The sequence below is a fragment of the Zootoca vivipara genome, chromosome 13, assembly GCF_963506605.1.
Source record: "Zootoca vivipara chromosome 13, rZooViv1.1, whole genome shotgun sequence".
NCBI lineage: Eukaryota > Metazoa > Chordata > Lepidosauria > Squamata > Lacertidae > Zootoca > Zootoca vivipara.
In genome coordinates this window covers 1,493,669-1,511,601 of record NC_083288.1, presented here as the reverse complement: position 1 = coordinate 1,511,601, position 17,933 = coordinate 1,493,669, and the positions used below count along the sequence as shown (strand labels likewise).

The 17,933-nt window shown below is 44.7% G+C and overlaps 1 protein-coding gene across 3 annotated transcripts in view; it reads right to left on the bottom strand.

Annotated features, from left to right (window-relative positions):
- Positions 1–17,933, bottom strand: part of LOC118094381 (beta-adrenergic receptor kinase 2) — a 122,914-nt gene that overhangs the window by 74,725 nt on the left and 30,256 nt on the right. For all 3 annotated transcript variants that reach the window (XM_035134715.2, XM_035134716.2, XM_035134717.2), the window contains exons 3-5: positions 15,975–16,048; positions 14,176–14,277; positions 13,527–13,601 (exon numbers count right to left, since the gene is read on the bottom strand). In XM_035134715.2, the coding sequence (XP_034990606.1) occupies positions 13,527–13,601; positions 14,176–14,277; positions 15,975–16,048 (251 nt within the window). The remainder of the gene's footprint in view (positions 1–13,526; positions 13,602–14,175; positions 14,278–15,974; positions 16,049–17,933) is intronic.

Sequence of the window (17,933 nt, the reverse complement as noted above, 5' to 3'; positions counted from 1 at the left end):
CGGTTTCAGAACCTCCTAATGGCTTTTGGCGCGTCTTTCTCCAACACAAAAGCTTTGGCAGACCCATCCTCTTGCCCCTCCTCTTCCTGCGTAATTCTGGAGTTGGAGGGATGGGTCTTCCCCCCTTGCTTGCCCCTTCCTGTCCCCCTTGGGACCCTGGCTCCTCTACCTTGCCTGAGCCTCGGACACGACTTCCTGCTTCCCCACTGGAATCGGAACTCTCCCTGCTTTCCCCTTTGCTCGGGGACGGGCTTGAACTCAGGAGGGGAGGGACTTCGCGATATCCCCTGTCCCTCACACTCACTGATCTTCTTTTCCTCTTCTTTCTTTTTGCAATACAAGTCTTTATAAATTTTTTAAAAGGTTTTCTTAATTTCCTTTGGTTCTTCCGTCACTCCTCCCTCCATTTTTATCTTAGTTATTATATTTTGATTTTGACGTTTCCTTAATTGCCAGGCCAACAGTTTTCCTGTTTTGTTTGCTGATTCGAAATTTTTTTGTCTCATTTGTTTTATTTTCCACTCTATTTCCTGATTGATCAACATAGAGAATTGTGTCTGTAGCATCTTAATATTATTCTTGATTTGTTGATTCTCTGGTTTATCTATCAGGTTTTTCTCATTTTCCATGAGACACTTCAAAATTTCTACCTTCTTCTTTACTTTCTTTCGTTTCAGGAAACTGTTTTGCTGTACAGTGGTACCTCGGTTTATGAACACAATTGGTTCCAGAAGTCTGTTCATAAACTGAAGCGTTCATAAACTGAAGCGAACTTTCCCATTGAAAGTAATGGAAAGTGGATTAATCTGTTCCAGACAGTCCGCGGAGTTCTTAAACTGAAGCGTTCATAAACTGAAGCGAACTTTCCCATTGAAAGTAATGGAAAGTGGATTAATCCGTTCCAGGCGGGTCCGCGGAGTACTTAAACTGAAGCGTTCATAAACTGAAGCATGGGTGTAATTGGTTCCGGAAGTCTGTTCATAAACTGAAGCGTTCATAAACTGAAGCGAACTTTCTCATTGAAAGTAATGGAAAATGAATTAATCCGTTCCAGATGGGTCCGCAGCGTTCATAAACTGAAAATTCATAAACCGAGGTGTTCATAAACCGAGGTTCCACTGTATTAGAAAGCCTCTCATCACTGCTTTGCTTGCGTCCCATACCATGTCAAGTCCAGTGTCTTTGTGTAAATTCCAGTAAAAATAGTCTTTCAAGACCTTCTTGGCTTTCATCACCACCTCTTTATCATCGAATAGCTCTTCGTTCATTCTCCACCTGAAAGAATTTTGGTCCTTGCTTTTTAATTCCATGAATATAGAATTATGGTCTGACAGTGTTCGTGGTATTATCTCTGTTTTACTCACCCTGGGCACTAGTTCTTTGGAGATCCATATATGGTCTATCCTTCCAGAACTTTGATTTGGTTCTGAAAAGAATGTGAACTGTTTAATCGTAGGGTGCTTCAGTCTCCAAATATCCACTAGGCCCAGGTTTTCTACCAATTCGAAGAAGGATTTTGGTAATTTACCTTCGTTCTTCCTTTTCTTTGTCCTATCCAATTCTGGCACTGTCACTCCGTTAAAGTCACCCATAAGCATTATCTTTTGATCCATAAACTCTGTCAACCTTTCCTCCAAATTCTTATAAAATTCAGCTTTGTTCTCATTCGGTGCATAAATTCCCACCACCAACATTTTTTCTCCTTGAACCGATATTTGGACCGCAATCACTCTTCCTTCTTCGTCTTTCAAAATCAATTTCGGGTCTAATTTTTCCTTTATATACAAGACCACTCCTCTCTTCTTATTTTCTGCTGAATTTATAAATTCTTTACCCAACCTTTTATTTCTAAGAATATAACTATGTTTTTTCGCCACATGTGTTTCCTGGAGACAAATTATATCCAAATTTTTCTTCTTCAAAATATGATCAATTTTATTCCTTTTAGCTTTGTTGTTCAAGCCATTCACATTCCAGGAATGTATCTTCAATGCCATTTTACTTCCTAATATCAGGAAGAAAGATTTTATCTAGTCTTGGTCGGGTTTCTTATTTAAATCCTTATCTTCTTCTTCCTCACTCTCTGACTCTTTGTCTTCCTCTTCTTCTTTCCCTTGGTCTTCTTCCTCTGATTTTTCTTCTTCTAAAGAGGTTTTCTGCACTGGTCCAGTAAAAACGCTTTTGCTGCGCTATACAGACCAGAAACAGTTCTCTTTGCAGAGCATTAAGCACAGCGGCTGGATTCTTCTTGTTGTATAATTCTTGTAGCTTTGCAGCAGAAAACGACTCACCAAAGCTCAACTTTCGAAGACAGCTTTATTGCAGAAAAATAACAGAAACACCTCCAGAGCCTTGAGACATGACTGCTCCACACCCCACAGGCAAACAAAACAAACGCTCTATATATACTGAGCATCTTAACAACTTAACGACTTAACAACTTAAATCACATGACCTTGCTAATTTGCCAGCGTCTCAGGTTTAAAGTCCTAACACCCCCTCTCGCTGGCAAAAACAAACAGTTCTACAAAGTTATTTCAGACCCAATTCTTCACAAAATTCTTCATGACGCTGAAACCCAAGCGGTTTTGTAAATCCATCAGCTAAACTTTCATGACTTGGACAGTAACTTAATTTAACAATTCCCGCTCTCACTGTTTGACAAACATTTTGAAATCTGATATCCAAATGTTTTGTACGACCTTTAAACTGACCATTCTGTGCTAATTTAAGACATGGCTGATTATCACCCCATATAGTGATGGGCGTGATGGACTTTTCACACATCTCTTGTGCCAGACATTTGTAAAATTCTAGATCTCTACATAATTCAAATAAGGCACAGAATTCGGCTTCTGTCGACGATAAAGCAATCAGGTTTTGCTTCTTCGAACGCCATCCAACCAGAGAGTTTCCAAATTTTACTACACAGCCAGACACTGATTTTCTATCCCTTAAATTTGCCCAATCGCTATCTGCCCAGCAAGTAAGCTGTGCTTGCCCTTCAGAAGACAATTCAGGGCAAAAATCTTTGGTGTATTGTAAATATCTTAAGACTCTTTGAATTCCTTTCCATGCATTTACACTAGGTTTTGAAGCTTCCCTGCTGAGTAAGTTAACAGCGTAAGCAATGTCTGGCCTACTCCATTGCGAAAGGTACAATAAGCTTCCCAGGGCTGATTGAAAGATTTCAGGACGTTTGAACTCAGCACTATCCTTGAATTCATTTTCTTTTACAAAACCCATTTCCATAGGTGTTCTAACACCTGCACACTCTGCCATGCCAAACTTTCCCAACATTTGCAATATTTTGCCTTTTTGATTCAGCAAGAAACTGCCATTTTTGGTCCTATCTATCTGAACACCAAGATAGACCTTTACAGCACCAAGATTCTTAATTTTGAAGTGTTTACTTAACTCCTTGGCCAGCTTTTCCACCTGCTTTTGTGTCTTTGAAGTATAAATCAGGTCATCTACATAAACAAGCAAAGATTCTTGTGTCTCCTGAACCTCTGAAATATAAGTAGTTGTCAGCTTTACTCCTGCTAAAGCCAATGCTTACCAAAACATCATTTAGAAATTCATTCCAATTATGAGCTGACTGCTTGAGTCCATAAATAGACTTGTGTAACTTCCAAACTTGATTTGACCTATCACCTTTCAATCCTGGCGGTAGCTCCATATAAAGCTCTTCAGCTAGATCTGAATGAAGATAAGCAGTTGAGACATCAAAGTGATTCACGTTGAATCCTCTCTGAGCAGCAACCGCTAGGAGTACACGTAGAGTTTCGCTCCTTGAAGTGGGCGCATAAATTTCGGAGTAGTGTACCCCTTTACTTTGTGAAAAACCCCGAGCTACAAGCCTCGCTTTGTACTCTGGTTTCCCTGTTACTGTTGTCTTTATTCTATACACCCACCGGCAACTTATTGCCTTGGTACCTTCTGGCAGTTTGGAGACGAAAAATACACCAAGCTCCTTCATAGAATTCAACTCTTTCTGCATGGCCTCGTGCCACCTACTGGCCTCCTCCTTAGGTAATTGCTCTACCTCCTCAAAACTTTCAGGTTCGCAATTCGCCAATCCTACCCAAACACTAATGGCTTGATACCTTTCTGGAGGTTTTCCTTTGTTTGTACGCTTGGAACGCCTTGGCAGCTCCTGCGATGCTCCATCAGTTGCCCCCTCTGACCCAGAATCACTGGTTGTCACCTGTTTGTCACTAGCAGTTGAAGGACTTTCTGATTCTGACTTTACTCATCTCCCTTGCTGTACAGGTAAACCTACTGGGCTAGACGATTCTGACTTTTCAAACTTGTGTGAACTAGAAGGTTTCTCACCCTCATCCTCAGACTCAGATTCCTCAGCCTGTTCTGGAACTAATTCTCGCCTTGGGACCTGTGTCTGATTTTTTTCATTTGACACATCAAATAGTATGTCAGAATTACCATGGATTCTGTTCCAACCATCTTGTTCACAAAATTCAGCACTTCTGCCGATTGTGATTTTTGTTTGATTACCTCCTACATTTACAAATCTCCAACCTTTTGTGTTTGCTTGATAACCACAGAAAATCATTTCTTTAGATCTGGGATCACCTTTCTTGCGTTGTGCCCTAGGCACCAGCACATAAGCACGACATCCAAAAACTCTTAGATGGTCAATTTTTGGTTTCTTACCAAACAACATGAAGTAAGGAGTGTTGCCTACTGTGCTGTTGTACACTCTATTAAAGGAATAATTTGCATACAGCGCAGCCTCTGCCCAAAAACGCTGTGGTAATCCAGAATCAAACAGTAAAGCAGCAATGGCTTCTTGCAATGTTCGGAATTTTCTTTCCGCAACTGAGTTCTCCTGTGGTGAATAGGGATTGGTAAGTCTATGGACTATACCTTTCCGTTTTAACCATGTCGCTAGCGTGTGGTTCACATACTCCCCACCACGATCAGATTGTATCTTGTGCACCCTAGTGTCAAATTTACACTCTACTTCTTCAATCCAATCCATCAGAATTGATGCTGCTTGCGATTTTTCTTTCAGAAAGAAAACCCAACTGGCCCTTGAAAAATCATCCACCAAAATTTGCATAAATCTCGCACCTCCAAGGGACTTGACCGGAAAGGGGCCACACACATCTGTGTGTACTAGCTCAAAGGGTTTCTTGCTTACTCTATCAGATCTAGGGTAGTTACATGTCTTAACCTTAGAGTGTTTACAAGCACAACAATCCAAAAAATTTGAACAGGGTTTAAGGTTACACCCCTCAGCTAAATCTGGCATCTTGCTTACATACTTAAAGCATATATGAGCTAACCTTCTATGTAGTAAATGTGCACAACCTGTATGAGGAGCCTTATTTACACATTTAGCTTGTGCTTCACCTGTTGAACAGCTGCCTGCTGCCAACTGCTCTTGTGCTTCACTTGTTGAACAGCTGCCTGCTGCCAACTGCTCTTCATCCAAAACAAAAAGCCCTTCCTCACAGGGAATTTTAACTAGCTCCTTCCCCTGTTTTGAAATAGTGCACACATCTTTTTCAAACTTAACCTTAAAACCACTTTTTACCAGGCATGACACACTCAAAAGTCCATTCTTCATTCCTGGAAGAACAAAAACAGGAAGGTTAGTTTGCAAACAATTAACATAAATGGTGCCTTTAAGGTTCATTTCTCGTTTGCTATTGTCTGCTATAGTCACAGTTTTTGCAACTGGTAAAGTCTTGCAGTTCTTAAGACTGCCACAAGATGTTGCCGGTACTAAACTGTGCGACGCCCCACTGTCAATTACCCATTTCAAGGTTTGTGGGTTCCTTTTAGAGTTCTGTTGTGCTACCATTGCAAACAGTCCCTTATTAGCAACTTCTCCCCCTCTGGGTCGTTGACTCTTGTAGTTCTCACGTTGTCTTCCTCTGTAGCTCTGGAAACTGGCCTTAGGCTGCTGAAATTCCTGTTGCTTTTCTGGGCACTTTGCTATTAGATGAAATCTGCTTCCACATCGAAAACACGACTTGCTGGCCATAGCAGACACTTGTGAGACTTCCTTACAGCTCTGCCTGCCAGTTCCCCCACACTGGGAATTCACCTTCTCTCTGGGCGTGGCTCTATGGTGAATACGCTTAAGGGCTTCCCAAATTTCAAATGCAGACCTTAAGCCTTCCACATGGGGCAGTTGAGAGTCATCTATCGATACCATTAACATGCATCTAGCTTTAGTATCCATTTTATCATGTTCTCTATTCTGAGCATGTGCAGCAGCCTGTTGCTCTGCTGTGGCATCTGCTGCAACAGCCACAATTGGCTTTCGCCTCTGGACATAGTCCGCCCAAACTTCTTTGGCTTCCAACCAGACTTGAGCCCTCTTAGACCACTGCACATAATTAGCAGAGTTCAGCTTTGGAAAGGGAACCTGGAAATTTTCTGCTGCCATTATTGGGGTCTATTGCCACCCCCTCCGAGTGCCCTTGCTTCTCTTCCCCCTTGGGATTTACTTTACTCACTTTTCAGATGCTTCGAGCCTTCTCTGAAGCCTTTTAAACTTTTCCCCTCCGTGTCTTCACTAGCAATCTGCCACCGTCTTGTGTTTATTGGCAAAAAACACAACGGGAGATCAAACTAGCCTTTTGCAGTTAATTAAAGCTGTAAGCCTTCACTTACGCAGCTCTCTAGGTTCCTCCCTTGTTTTATGGCTTGATTTACGACCAAGCAGGTCTTCTCACATCAGAAGCCACTTTCACTGCCTCTGCACACGATACAGCAATCAGCACATGAGAGTCCACAGCATTAGAATCCAAAACATAACTCAGTCCATAACCTAAAGAGGTTTTCTGCACTGGTCCAGTAAAAACGCTTTGGATTCTTCTTGTTGTATAATTCTTGTAGCTTTGCAGCAGAAAACGACTCACCAAAGCTCAACTTTCGAAGACAGCTTTATTGCAGAAAAATAACAGAAACACCTCCAGAGCCTTGAGACATGACTACTCCACACCCCACAGGCAAACAAAACAAACGCTCTATATATACTGAGCATCTTAACAACTTAACAACTTAAATCACATGACCTTGCTAATTTGCCAGCGTCTCAGGTTTAAAGTCCTAACATCTTCTTCTTTTTTCTTTCTTCTTCTTCTTTGTGGTCTTGGGTCTTCTTCCTCTTCCGCTGTCACTTCTGCTAGAACAGCAAGATCTGGGTCCAACTCTCCCAAAAAAATTTCGTACTTCCTCAGGAATTTTCCAATATCGTGCATGCTTGTCAACACATGTCTATTCTCTTCATAATAAAACATGATTCCCTCAGGGTATTCCCATCTGTGTTGAATTCCATTTTTTTTAAGCAGGGCCACCATTGCTTTATAATTATCGCGTTTTTTCAAAAATCTTCCTGGTATTTCTTTAAACACGATTATGGGCTTGCCACTGATGATTAGCTTGTTGGTGAAACTCAATCTTAAGATCTCATTTTTCATCTCCATTGCATTAAAGATCACCACACAATCACCAGGTGCTTTCCTTGCTTTGGCCTTTGCTGATTTTACCTTAATTCTAAACACATTTACAATTGTCTGACTCACTTCTTCATCTGTTTTTCCCATCCATTTTGCCAACTCAGCAATTATCCTTGATTTGATATCTTCACCCGATTCTTCAGGGATACCCCTCAATTTCAAATTCATCTGTTTTTGCTTCATCTCAATCAATGCTAAATTATCAAGCATTTGTTCATGTGCCCGGTCCATTTTTTTCACTTTATCTTTCACTTTATCTGTTTCTTTTTTGACCTCTTTTACTTCTTTTTGGGTCTTTTTAATTGATTCTTCCATTGTTTTGGATCTCACCTCAGTAATGCAACTTAAAAGGTGAAACCAATATATGAGATAGACGCATGACATGCAAAGCGAGATATGTCAACACTTTATTTGTTGTAATTGTGATGATTATGGCAGGCAGCTGAAGAAAACCCCAAATTCAGAATCTCAGAAAATTAGAATATTAAATGAAATTCAAAATTAGCTGCTCTCCCCATACAGGGAGGGGCATAGGTTCTGGAAGAACGCAGCACCCCCACCCACACTCACGCGGGACCGGGGGGGGTTGGGGCCAATGAAGAGATTCTGGACTCTTGATGGGGGGAGGACAGTTTGGAGTACCTAGTGGCATGGGAGGGGGCTCCAGCATCCACCAACGCTTGGGTGCCAGCGGACTGTGTGCAGGATGAGTACCTAGTGGAGGAGTTCCATGCCCTGTTTCCGCATAGACCCAAGCCACCACGTTTCTGGGTAGAGGAGGTGTTTGCACCCACGAGCAGTGAGGAAGAATTTAGGGGTTTTCTGCCGAGTGAAGAGCAGGTGGCAGACTTGGGGGGTTTTCCATCAAGGGCAGCAGGGGGGAAGACCTGGAGGGTTTCCCACCTGGACCCCAGCAGTGGTCCATGTGGGGGTGGGACGCAGTCTTTGCAGACACAGAGGAGGAGGAGGACTCGTTCAGGGGGTTCTCCGACGGTCCGCCTGAGGAGACTGACTGGGGACAGGTGTTCACTCCCAAAGACTCGGAAGATACGATATTCCTGGGCTTCCGGCCCTTGCCTCTCACACAACCCGCCTCAGGAGGGGAGGGGGGTGGATGTCAGGGGGCCTCCCTACAGGGAGCCTCCCCCCATCATCCTGACCAGCACTTCGCCCAGCAACAACAAGAGCAGTGAGTCAGGGCCCAGGACAGACACCTGCAGCAGCCCACTTCTCCCTTGCTTCCAGGATGACGAGGAACCATTGAGTACTCTTTGGATTCAGTCAGTCAACCAGCTACAAATCCATGTAACAGTTACCTCGTTCAACCCACATTTTACCAGCTTCCTTGCAAGAATGTCATGGGGACTTTGTCTGTCAAAAGCCTTACTCAAATCAAGATACAGGAGGAGGCGGCAGCATGGGACACTGATGTAGAATAGAATGTTCCTATTTTTATATGGAGGGTATGTGACAGTAATGAGCTCTATGAGTATGAATAGCATTGAAAACAACCCATTGTATTCAATGGGCTTTACTGCCTAGTGCTTAGGATTTATGAAAGCATATTTTGAGAGAAAACATGTTCAAAGATACATATTTATTAATATATAATTTGTGTGTCAATTTTGATCCCTTTGTCCAGGGATCTTTGGATGACAAGTGGTATATAAATTTAATAAATAATAATTGTTGTCTGTCCATCCTAGGCATTAAAGCATCATATACTGGAGCTCTCAGGGGGATGAGGGGTTATGCGAACCCTGTTAGGATGTTGGAGGCAAAACTCTGTGAGGAAGAGAAACAGAATTCTTTGCAATCTCTCCCCCTACTCTTTCTTTTTTTGGCTAGGTTTCTATATTCATCATCATCCTGGCAGGCAGAAATTCAGCAGGTGGGGAGGATTTCCTTTCAATATTGTTGTTAAAATGTTTGCAGTTACTGATAGCTTCCATTTGAGCATTGTAATTGATTGCTTTCAAGTCATTTCTGCACCAGGTGAAGTAATTTTTAGCCTCCCCTTATGTCCTTTATTTTGCCTGAACTGTCCCATATTTTGTCCAAACAAAGGTGGCAACACCACCCCGAGCACAATAGCCCCTCCCCCTGCCACATCCAAAAACTGGTATTCATTACTGCCTCCCCCTGTGGAGGCACAGCAGAGCCATTCTGGGTAGTGACCATTAATAGCCCTCTCCTCCATAAATTAGCACATTTGGGGATGGAAGGAAGGCTGGCTGGGGAAATCTGTAGCAACCTGCAGAAAGGGATTTCCTGTGACCTACTTCTCCCCCTCCCAACCCACTCACCTGATCCTGCTGAATAAGGCACTAATTCCATGCAGTCATTAAGGGCAATTGGCAAGGCTTTATAGAAGCTAACTGTGCATCTATTTGTGTCTACTCTTCGCTGGGGTGAGAAATCTGTTCAGCAAAGAGAACTGCATCAGGTGGAGATGGAGGGTTGCAGCATCCGAGTAACCTCTTGCTGATCCACCATTTCTCTTAACCTTTAAGCAGACATTGGGGTGGGGTGGGGTGGGGTGGGGTGGGGGGAACTGCAGTTTGTGGACATGGTACAGAGAGAGAATGCAGAGCTGCACTGACCCTCCCCCTCTCTGTGTGCCTCATTTTGGATGCACATTCCCAGGCAGTTAGTACAAGCCTGGAAGCAGAATGGTAGGAGAGTTGGGAGTGAGTTGGTGGAAGTAGTTCTATATCAGGCATCCCCAAACTGTGGCCCTCCAGATGTTTTGGCCTACAACTCCCATGATCCCTAGCTAACAGGACCAGTGGTCAGGGAACATGGGAATTGTAGTCCAAAACATCTGGAGGGCCGAAGTTTGGGGATGCCTGTTCTATATCCTCTGGCATGGATCTGGGCCCCTCTCAGGGGAGAGATGGGAGAGGAGCAGGACATAATTCTGTGGGTGCGCAGTGTGAGCCCATTAGTCCTTCAGAGATCTTGCATGTGGACACTTGGCAGTGGCTCTTTGTAGGTGGGCTGCAATTGTGTGGAGTGTGGATGCTTAACAGAGGTAATGTTTGAGAAAGCGTGTTGTGTGAAGTAGACAGCTGAGATTGGATGACTGCTGTGTTTTCTGGAGTTTTACGTTATACTTCCTTGTAATGCTCTCTGATTTTATCTATTTTATATTCTGCCCTGAGTGCTCACTGGAAGGACAGATCCTGAAGCTGAGGCTCCAATCCTTTGGCCACCTCATGAGAAGAGAAGACTCCCTGGAAAAGAGGGCACAAGGAGAAGGGGACGACAGAGGACGAGATGGTTGGACAGTGTTCTCAAAGCTACGAACATGAGTTTGACCAAATTGCGGGAGGCAGACCTGGCGTGCTCTGGTCCATGGGGTCACGAAGAGTCAGACACGACTAAACGACTAAACAACAACATATTCTGCTCACATATATGGATATTATTACTGTATTCTGTCATGTGATTTATTTGACATGGTGTACTTATTGTGTCTGCATGTGTATACTGTTACAAAAGTTGGGTGCCACCCCTACTTCTGCTGAGTAGTAGCGAGATCCCACGGGGCTCCAGGCACTCATCCAAGGTCTGTGTTCCTTTGGAGAATTGAGACATGGTGGAGAATGTCGCACCTTTAAGAAATATGGTTTATTCACATATTTACATCTTCAATCTGCACAGAGGGAGTCAAGATCTTACAGCATGGTCATTTCAAGCAGGGCTTTTCCCATATAGCCATGCAGCACTGGAATCCAAGGCATCTCTCCCAGCCAGCCCTCAGTCAGCCTGACCAAGAGGGATACCAGTTTTTTTCTGTCTCTTCTTCCCAGCACATCTAAAGACTCCATTTTCTGTCACTTTGAACCCACAGCATGACATGTTATGTTAGTGCCGCTCTCCCAGGTGAGGCCCTGGTTTGGAGAGAAAGCCTAGCCTGTGCTTTTCCACTGGCCTTCAATCTTCCCTCCAATACTCCAAATAATCAAAATACTATCATTTATTAATTTCTAGGAATTAGGGATCCTGCTCCCCCACAAATCTATAACACTACCACCCCTTTTAGCAAAAGGGACAGCTTTAGCACAGTGACACATTTTAAAACACAGTAACATTTCATCTCTAAGTGACCTCCAGTTTCCCTGGATTCCTTCAGGCCTTCTCTTTTCCCCTGGGGTACATTCTGGTTACCATTCTGCATCCCAATGCAGCTTCCCAGTAACCCACACTTGACAGTCAAGGTGATAAATTCCCAGTGACATGTTTAAGCCAGGACGTCAGCCTTAGTACCAGAGATGTCTCACCCAAAGGCCCTCCTTTATTACTATTATCATTACTCATCCGAACAACTCCTAAACATTGTTAACAGTTTTCATCATCACAGGCATGCAAAAAGTAAACAAAACACTTACTAGCCCCCCCCAAAAAAAAAACACCATGCAAGGAAACAAAGGAGCACATCACAGCATTTCAAAACCAGTGCTGAACTTGCAGGCAGAGTCCCCTCATAAATTAGTTCAGAGTCCCAAGAAAAACCCTCTTGTTGTAATAACCTGCCTGGGTTTTCTAAAGAATTCTTACTCTTGAGTATATCAAACACAGTTCTCAGTCAATGTTGGTTAATTCACAGGCACCCCCAATTCCTTCTGGGTTGTGGGTCAGGGCCTCCAAACTCACACCCCTGTCCCAAAACCATTTCTGTAACTGCTTCAACCTCAATCCCAGGATCTCAGCTGCTCCCTCTCTGGCACATGGGGAATCTCTTCCCTGGGGCCCATTCCACCCCATCTACTGACCCATATTCAAAATCAAAATACTTTATCTGGGAGCACTTTCTTCAGAATCTCCAGGCCCGGCCCACCCACATGGGTGGCCAAAACTCACCCCCCCTGGCTTACTCCTGGGGCTAAACAAAAACAAGTAACTTCTCCACTTGTGTTCAAAACCTCACCAAATCCAGCAGGTACACAAGCTTCACATTTCTCTTGCACTTCTGGCCATGCAGACACACCTCTTCCTGAAGGTTGCATGTTCTCCTCCATGAAGGAAAACTCTGCCAGCTCACTTTTCTTCTTCCATCACAGATTGAGCAGGAGTCATCTGCTTCTCCAGCAGCCGCCTGCTGCTCCTCTGGCTTCTCCCTGGGTGCACCGGAAGCTGCCGTCCTCACAGATGCTGGCTCCTCCCCCATTTCCTTGGGCACAACTTCCAACTCAGTGGGAGCCAACTGGTCCCCCACTCCAGCCAGCTCATCCTTAGCTTCATTGTATCCAGCTACGGACTACAACTTCTCACAGTCCAAGCCTTTCAATTGCCCATCCACATTCTGGATCTCTCCAGCCAATCTTTCCTCCCAGACTCCCATCGCATCTCACCATCCAGCAGGGCACTCTCCTCACATGTGGTATAGAGATTCTTGAATGCTCTCTGGCTCCATTTTCTTTTTTCTTTCTTCCTCCTCCTCCGGTTTCCAGCTCTGCTAGAAGCAGCTCTGCTAGCCAGCCTTCCTCCAGGGCAATTTCTTTTGGCACCCTGGGAGGAGGAGTTCAGCAGCCTCTCCTCAGCTCCAGCAAATGCAGTACCTTTCCTTCCACCACCCTCTATGCTCTGATCAGCGCCTCGTAACTGGTCTTCCACACCAGCTCTCACCACCTGCAGCTCTTAGTCTATCAGGTGTTTTATATCTTGTGGAGAGGCCCTTCCTTCAGCAAACTGCTGGCTTTGGCACTCCTCCATCAGCTTCATTTTGCTCGAAGAGTACTGGTATTCCTCCCTCCATGTTGCTCCTGGGCCTTCTCTCCAGGAAACACAGATCCCACTGCTGACATCAGTGTTACAAACATTGGGTGCCCCCCCCCCTGCTCTCTGCCAAGCGATAGCCAGATTCCAGGGGGTTCCAGGCACTTACCCAGGATCTGTGTTCCTTTGGAGAATTGAGACACAGCGAAGACACATATCTGCCCATTGTAAACTGCTTCAAGATCTTTTAGATAGTAAGCAACATATAAAAGGAAATAATAATAATAACAAGGATTCCAGAGTCACCTGAAAAAGGGTTGGTGGGACCTGCTTCTTGGCAAGATGAGTTTGCACGTGATCAACTGTTGGCTTCGAAAAAGGCTGTGGGAAGGAAAAAAGGGTTTTTTAATTAATTCTCCCCCAAGACTTTATTATGAAATTAAAATTACAATCCAGTAAGAAATATAAACAGATTTCAAAGAAAGGAGGGATAATTATTTGTAATGGGCTAAAGATGGTTTGAGCATGTGTCTTTGAGGTGGGGGGTGGGGGTGTCAGCAAAGTGCTTTTATTTATTTATCAAAATATGTATATACCACTGTTTCTCATATAGATAAATAGATATCAAAGCTGTTTGCTGTCCTCACCAGCTTATGCTAAGAAGAAAGTTGGTCTACAGCACTCAAAAGAGGCATTATAACTAAAGCAGAGGAAGCCACTACACCCGTGTAAGGGTTAAGAGGACCACAGTAACAAATCAATGAGACATTTCTTTCTAGCTTCCAATCCTTTTAACAAAAGCAGTGCTTTAAGTGGCTTTTAAAGGGTCCGTGTCCCTCACTGCATTTAGAGAAGTGCTGCATTCCAGTCCCCAGCTAGGCCTCCACGTTAAGACATCTCTGTCTGGCTTTAAGTCCTGGCTTTTAACGAACCCCGGGAGGATGTGCTTACGTACGTGTGAGCAGGAGAGCAGCTCTTTCATTATGTAGGTGTCATAGATCTGCCGGCTCCTGCTGAGACGATCCTCCTCCGAGTCCAGTTTTTCATATTCTTTAATCTGCAAGACACAAATGTGGTGATTCAGCCCACTGAGCCTCTGCGCTCCTTGATTCCTCCTTTGGTGGCTCTTCTTTGGGCTTTCCCACTGCCAGACGACTGAGAAACTGGAGAAACTGGCCAAAACCCAACAAGAGCATGGTTGAGCTCAGCGGCAGAGCTGAGGAGGTACCAGGATCAACCCCAAATGGTAGGGCTGGGACTCTGGGAGACACTCCTGCCTGCAATCCTGGAGAGCTGCTGCCAGTCAGTGTAGAGATGGAACAACTCAGTGTAAGGCAACGCCCTATCTTCAACACTCCAGGCTGCTTTGCCCACATCCTGAGGCAGCGAAAGCCATTCTCTGTGTGGATGATAGAGCGGCAAAGAGGTTGATCGTAAAATCATAGTTGGAATGAATCCAAAGGTCATCTAGCCCAACCCCCTGCAATGTAGGAATCACAGCTTGAGAAACTTTGCCTTTCAAAGCAGATCAGTGCCATATTCTAGCTATGTTGCCCAATGCATGCCACGCTCCCCTTTTTACAATGCTCTTCCAGAAAAGGGGCGCTATCCTACGATTTCTCTCCCCAGGTGTCCCGAACACAGTCCAAGCAGGGCTGCTATGGCCAGCACCTGGCACTCTCTTCCTTCCCTGCCTCTCAGACCATGGGCTATTTTGGGAATGGCCAGAGCAGCCTTCCTGGTGCTGGAGAGCAGGCCAGGGGTTCACAAGCTGCAATCAAGCCTCTTACCCTAACTGACTCAGCTCCATCCGTTAATTCCTCTAATCGGTTTCAATAGAAAAGAGACTTCTGCATTTACATCAGGCCTGCAGTAGCACTGACACCAGGAAAGGATTTGCTGGTTGATTGTGGTTGCCCCATATTCAGGATGTGTTGGCACCAGAGCCCCTGGATCTCTGCAAGATACACTGGCTGCTCCTCAGTTAGCCTCCCACAGGGCTTTGTAAGCCTCTTGCATCTCCGTATCCAGCAAGATGAAATGAACCTATCACTCCGAACGCAGCCAGATGGCATAGCCCCCACCCCACCCCCGACAGACCACTTGGGGCACCTCTTGCCTTATTCCCCTGATCCATGCAGGGAGGAGGCTCCTTGGGGACCAAGTGATCCAAAGATCCAAATCTATCATTTAGAGTGGCAGTTCCTGCACTTTGGAACTCCTGGCTTGTTGACATCAGGCAGGTGCCTGTTTGTTTACACAAGCCTGTCCAGATATTGAGGGTGCAGACATGTTTTTAGTTTATTGCTGATTTTAATTTTTAAAAATGTTTTAATTGTTCTTACTAATAATTTTTGTTCATTCTTTTTGCAACCTGCTTTGAGAGTTTTAGATATTATTATTAATTATTATTATATTATTATTATTTATATACCACTCCATACCCGGGGCTCTCAGGGCAGTTCACAGAATAAAATCAAGATATAAAACAACAAAATACATAATAAAAATAAAAACAACAACCCAATACCCCCCCCATTTTAAAAGGGCATAGGATGTAAATCGGATCAACCAAAGGCCTGGTTAAAAAGGAATGCTTCTGCCTGGTGCTTAAAGGTTTATAACAGGGGTGGCCAACTCCCGAGAGACTGTGATCTACTTTCGAATTTAAAATCTGAGATTCCTTTACCATGTTGAAGAAGGATCCAGACACGATTCACCAGATTTGAATCGCACAGAGGACAGATCTCTTACCTCTTCATAGAACTTCAGCTGAGGAACCCCTTCCTCCATGTTCATCTGGCATAACTCTTTGAAGAGCAGAAACCCTAGTAAAGACAGAAGAGTGTTGTCAATGAAGGTAATAGGAAACGGAATCCCATATAAAGGAATCCCACATGCAAGTCCTTATCTAGCTCAGTGCACTGGGATAAACTGAGGTCTGAACAGGAATTTGGAAATGCAGAAAGATATAGGTTTCCATGATATAACACTGTTTTCAGTTGGTGTTAAATGGCTACAACCATTTACCAAGGAACCTGCTGCTGAACTTTGACCAGACGATCTTTTAAAGGGTCCACACTTAACACCAGCAGAACAATAATTCTCTACCTTCGTAAACATTTTCCTTAGCTGCAAATATACGGGCTGTCACACATGTCAATCAGGCAGAATTTGACTTGATAAAAATTATTTCATGATCAACTGGGAGCAAGTAGAGCTGAGACTGGGGCCTGGAGCCTTTCATTCCTCTACAGTCCTCCACACTAGCAGCATCTATAACTCTTGCTTGTTTACCACTGAGCTCTAAAGCAAGTTATACACACAGAGCCCTAAAGACACAGAACTAGGAGAGAGGAGCACTCGATCTTAGCCCTGGGATCACTGGCGGAGGAAGAGGAGCGAGGGGGGAGCGCACCGCCCCAGGCAGCGCGATCCCGGTGGGGTGCCATCATGGCTGCCCCCTGCCTGCGCTGGGTGCCACACCCCCGCAGGACGTGTGCCACGCCCTCAGGAGCCAACCAGCCCTGCCCCGCCTGCTCTCTGCCCCCCCCCCCGCCACTGCTTGGGATGAGAAGCCCACTTTACTCAGGCATAATCAAGTTCCACTCAAACCACACGCACTGGCTTAGCCTTTTGCACAATTACACAAAATTGCTTTCCAAACATTTCTGCTTACTCAAGCAATGGTTTCAAACAAAGGAGCATTAAAATATAGTGAGAGGAAACCTGCTTGGACTGGGGCACTTTGTCACAGCAGCTGATTCTCTCTCACCCTACAAGAAACAAGAGGAAAGCCAGGAGTCTCTAGCCGAGCTGGAGGACTAGAGCAGGCATCCCCAAACTACGACCCTCCAGATGTTTTGGCCTACAACTGCCATGATCCCTAGCTAACAGGACCAGTGGTCGGGGAAGATGGGTATTGTAGTCCAAAACATCTGGAGGGCCCAAGTTTGGGGATGCCTGGACTAGAGTTTGACTGCAACTCTCATCAGTTATATATTTATTTGTGCCCACCTTTCTTCCTAACAGGGACTCAAGGCAGTTTACAGACAGAATTAGAATGGCTAAAAACATGGAGAAAGAACAATCCTTAACAATTAGACATTAATAGAATTAAAACACACACACTCTCCCAGATCTATTAAAAACAAAAAACAAAAACAGAACGGCACCAACCCTTTCCTTAAAAGCAGTCAGTTCCCAAAACCCTGTTGGAATGCGAAGGTCAGCAAGGACAGCAAGGAAGGAGCCAGTCTAACTTCTCTAGGGAGGGAGTTCCAAAATTGTCTGGGAGCAGCCACCAGCGAGAAGGCCCTCTTCCGCATCCCCACCAAGCGTGCCTGTGAGGGTGGTGGGACCAAGAGAAGGGCCTCTCCCAGAGCCCAGGCAGGTTCATATGGAGGAATATGGTATTTCAGATGGACTAGGCCTAAGCCATATAGGGCTCTACAGGTCATAACCAGGACTTGGAATTGTGCCAGGAAACAGACCAGTAGCCTGTGGAGCTGTTCTAGCAAGGGAATCACCTGCTCCCTATAACCAGCCCCAGTCCACAATTGGGCTGCGGGTCTTTGAGCCAGCTGATGTTTCTGAGCACTTTCCAAAGGCAGCCCCATAGCCATATGATGCTGGAGCGGAAGGAAGAAATGCTACATTTTAGTCCAAAAGGTATGGAGGGCACCAGGTTGGCAAAGACTGCTCTATGCAATG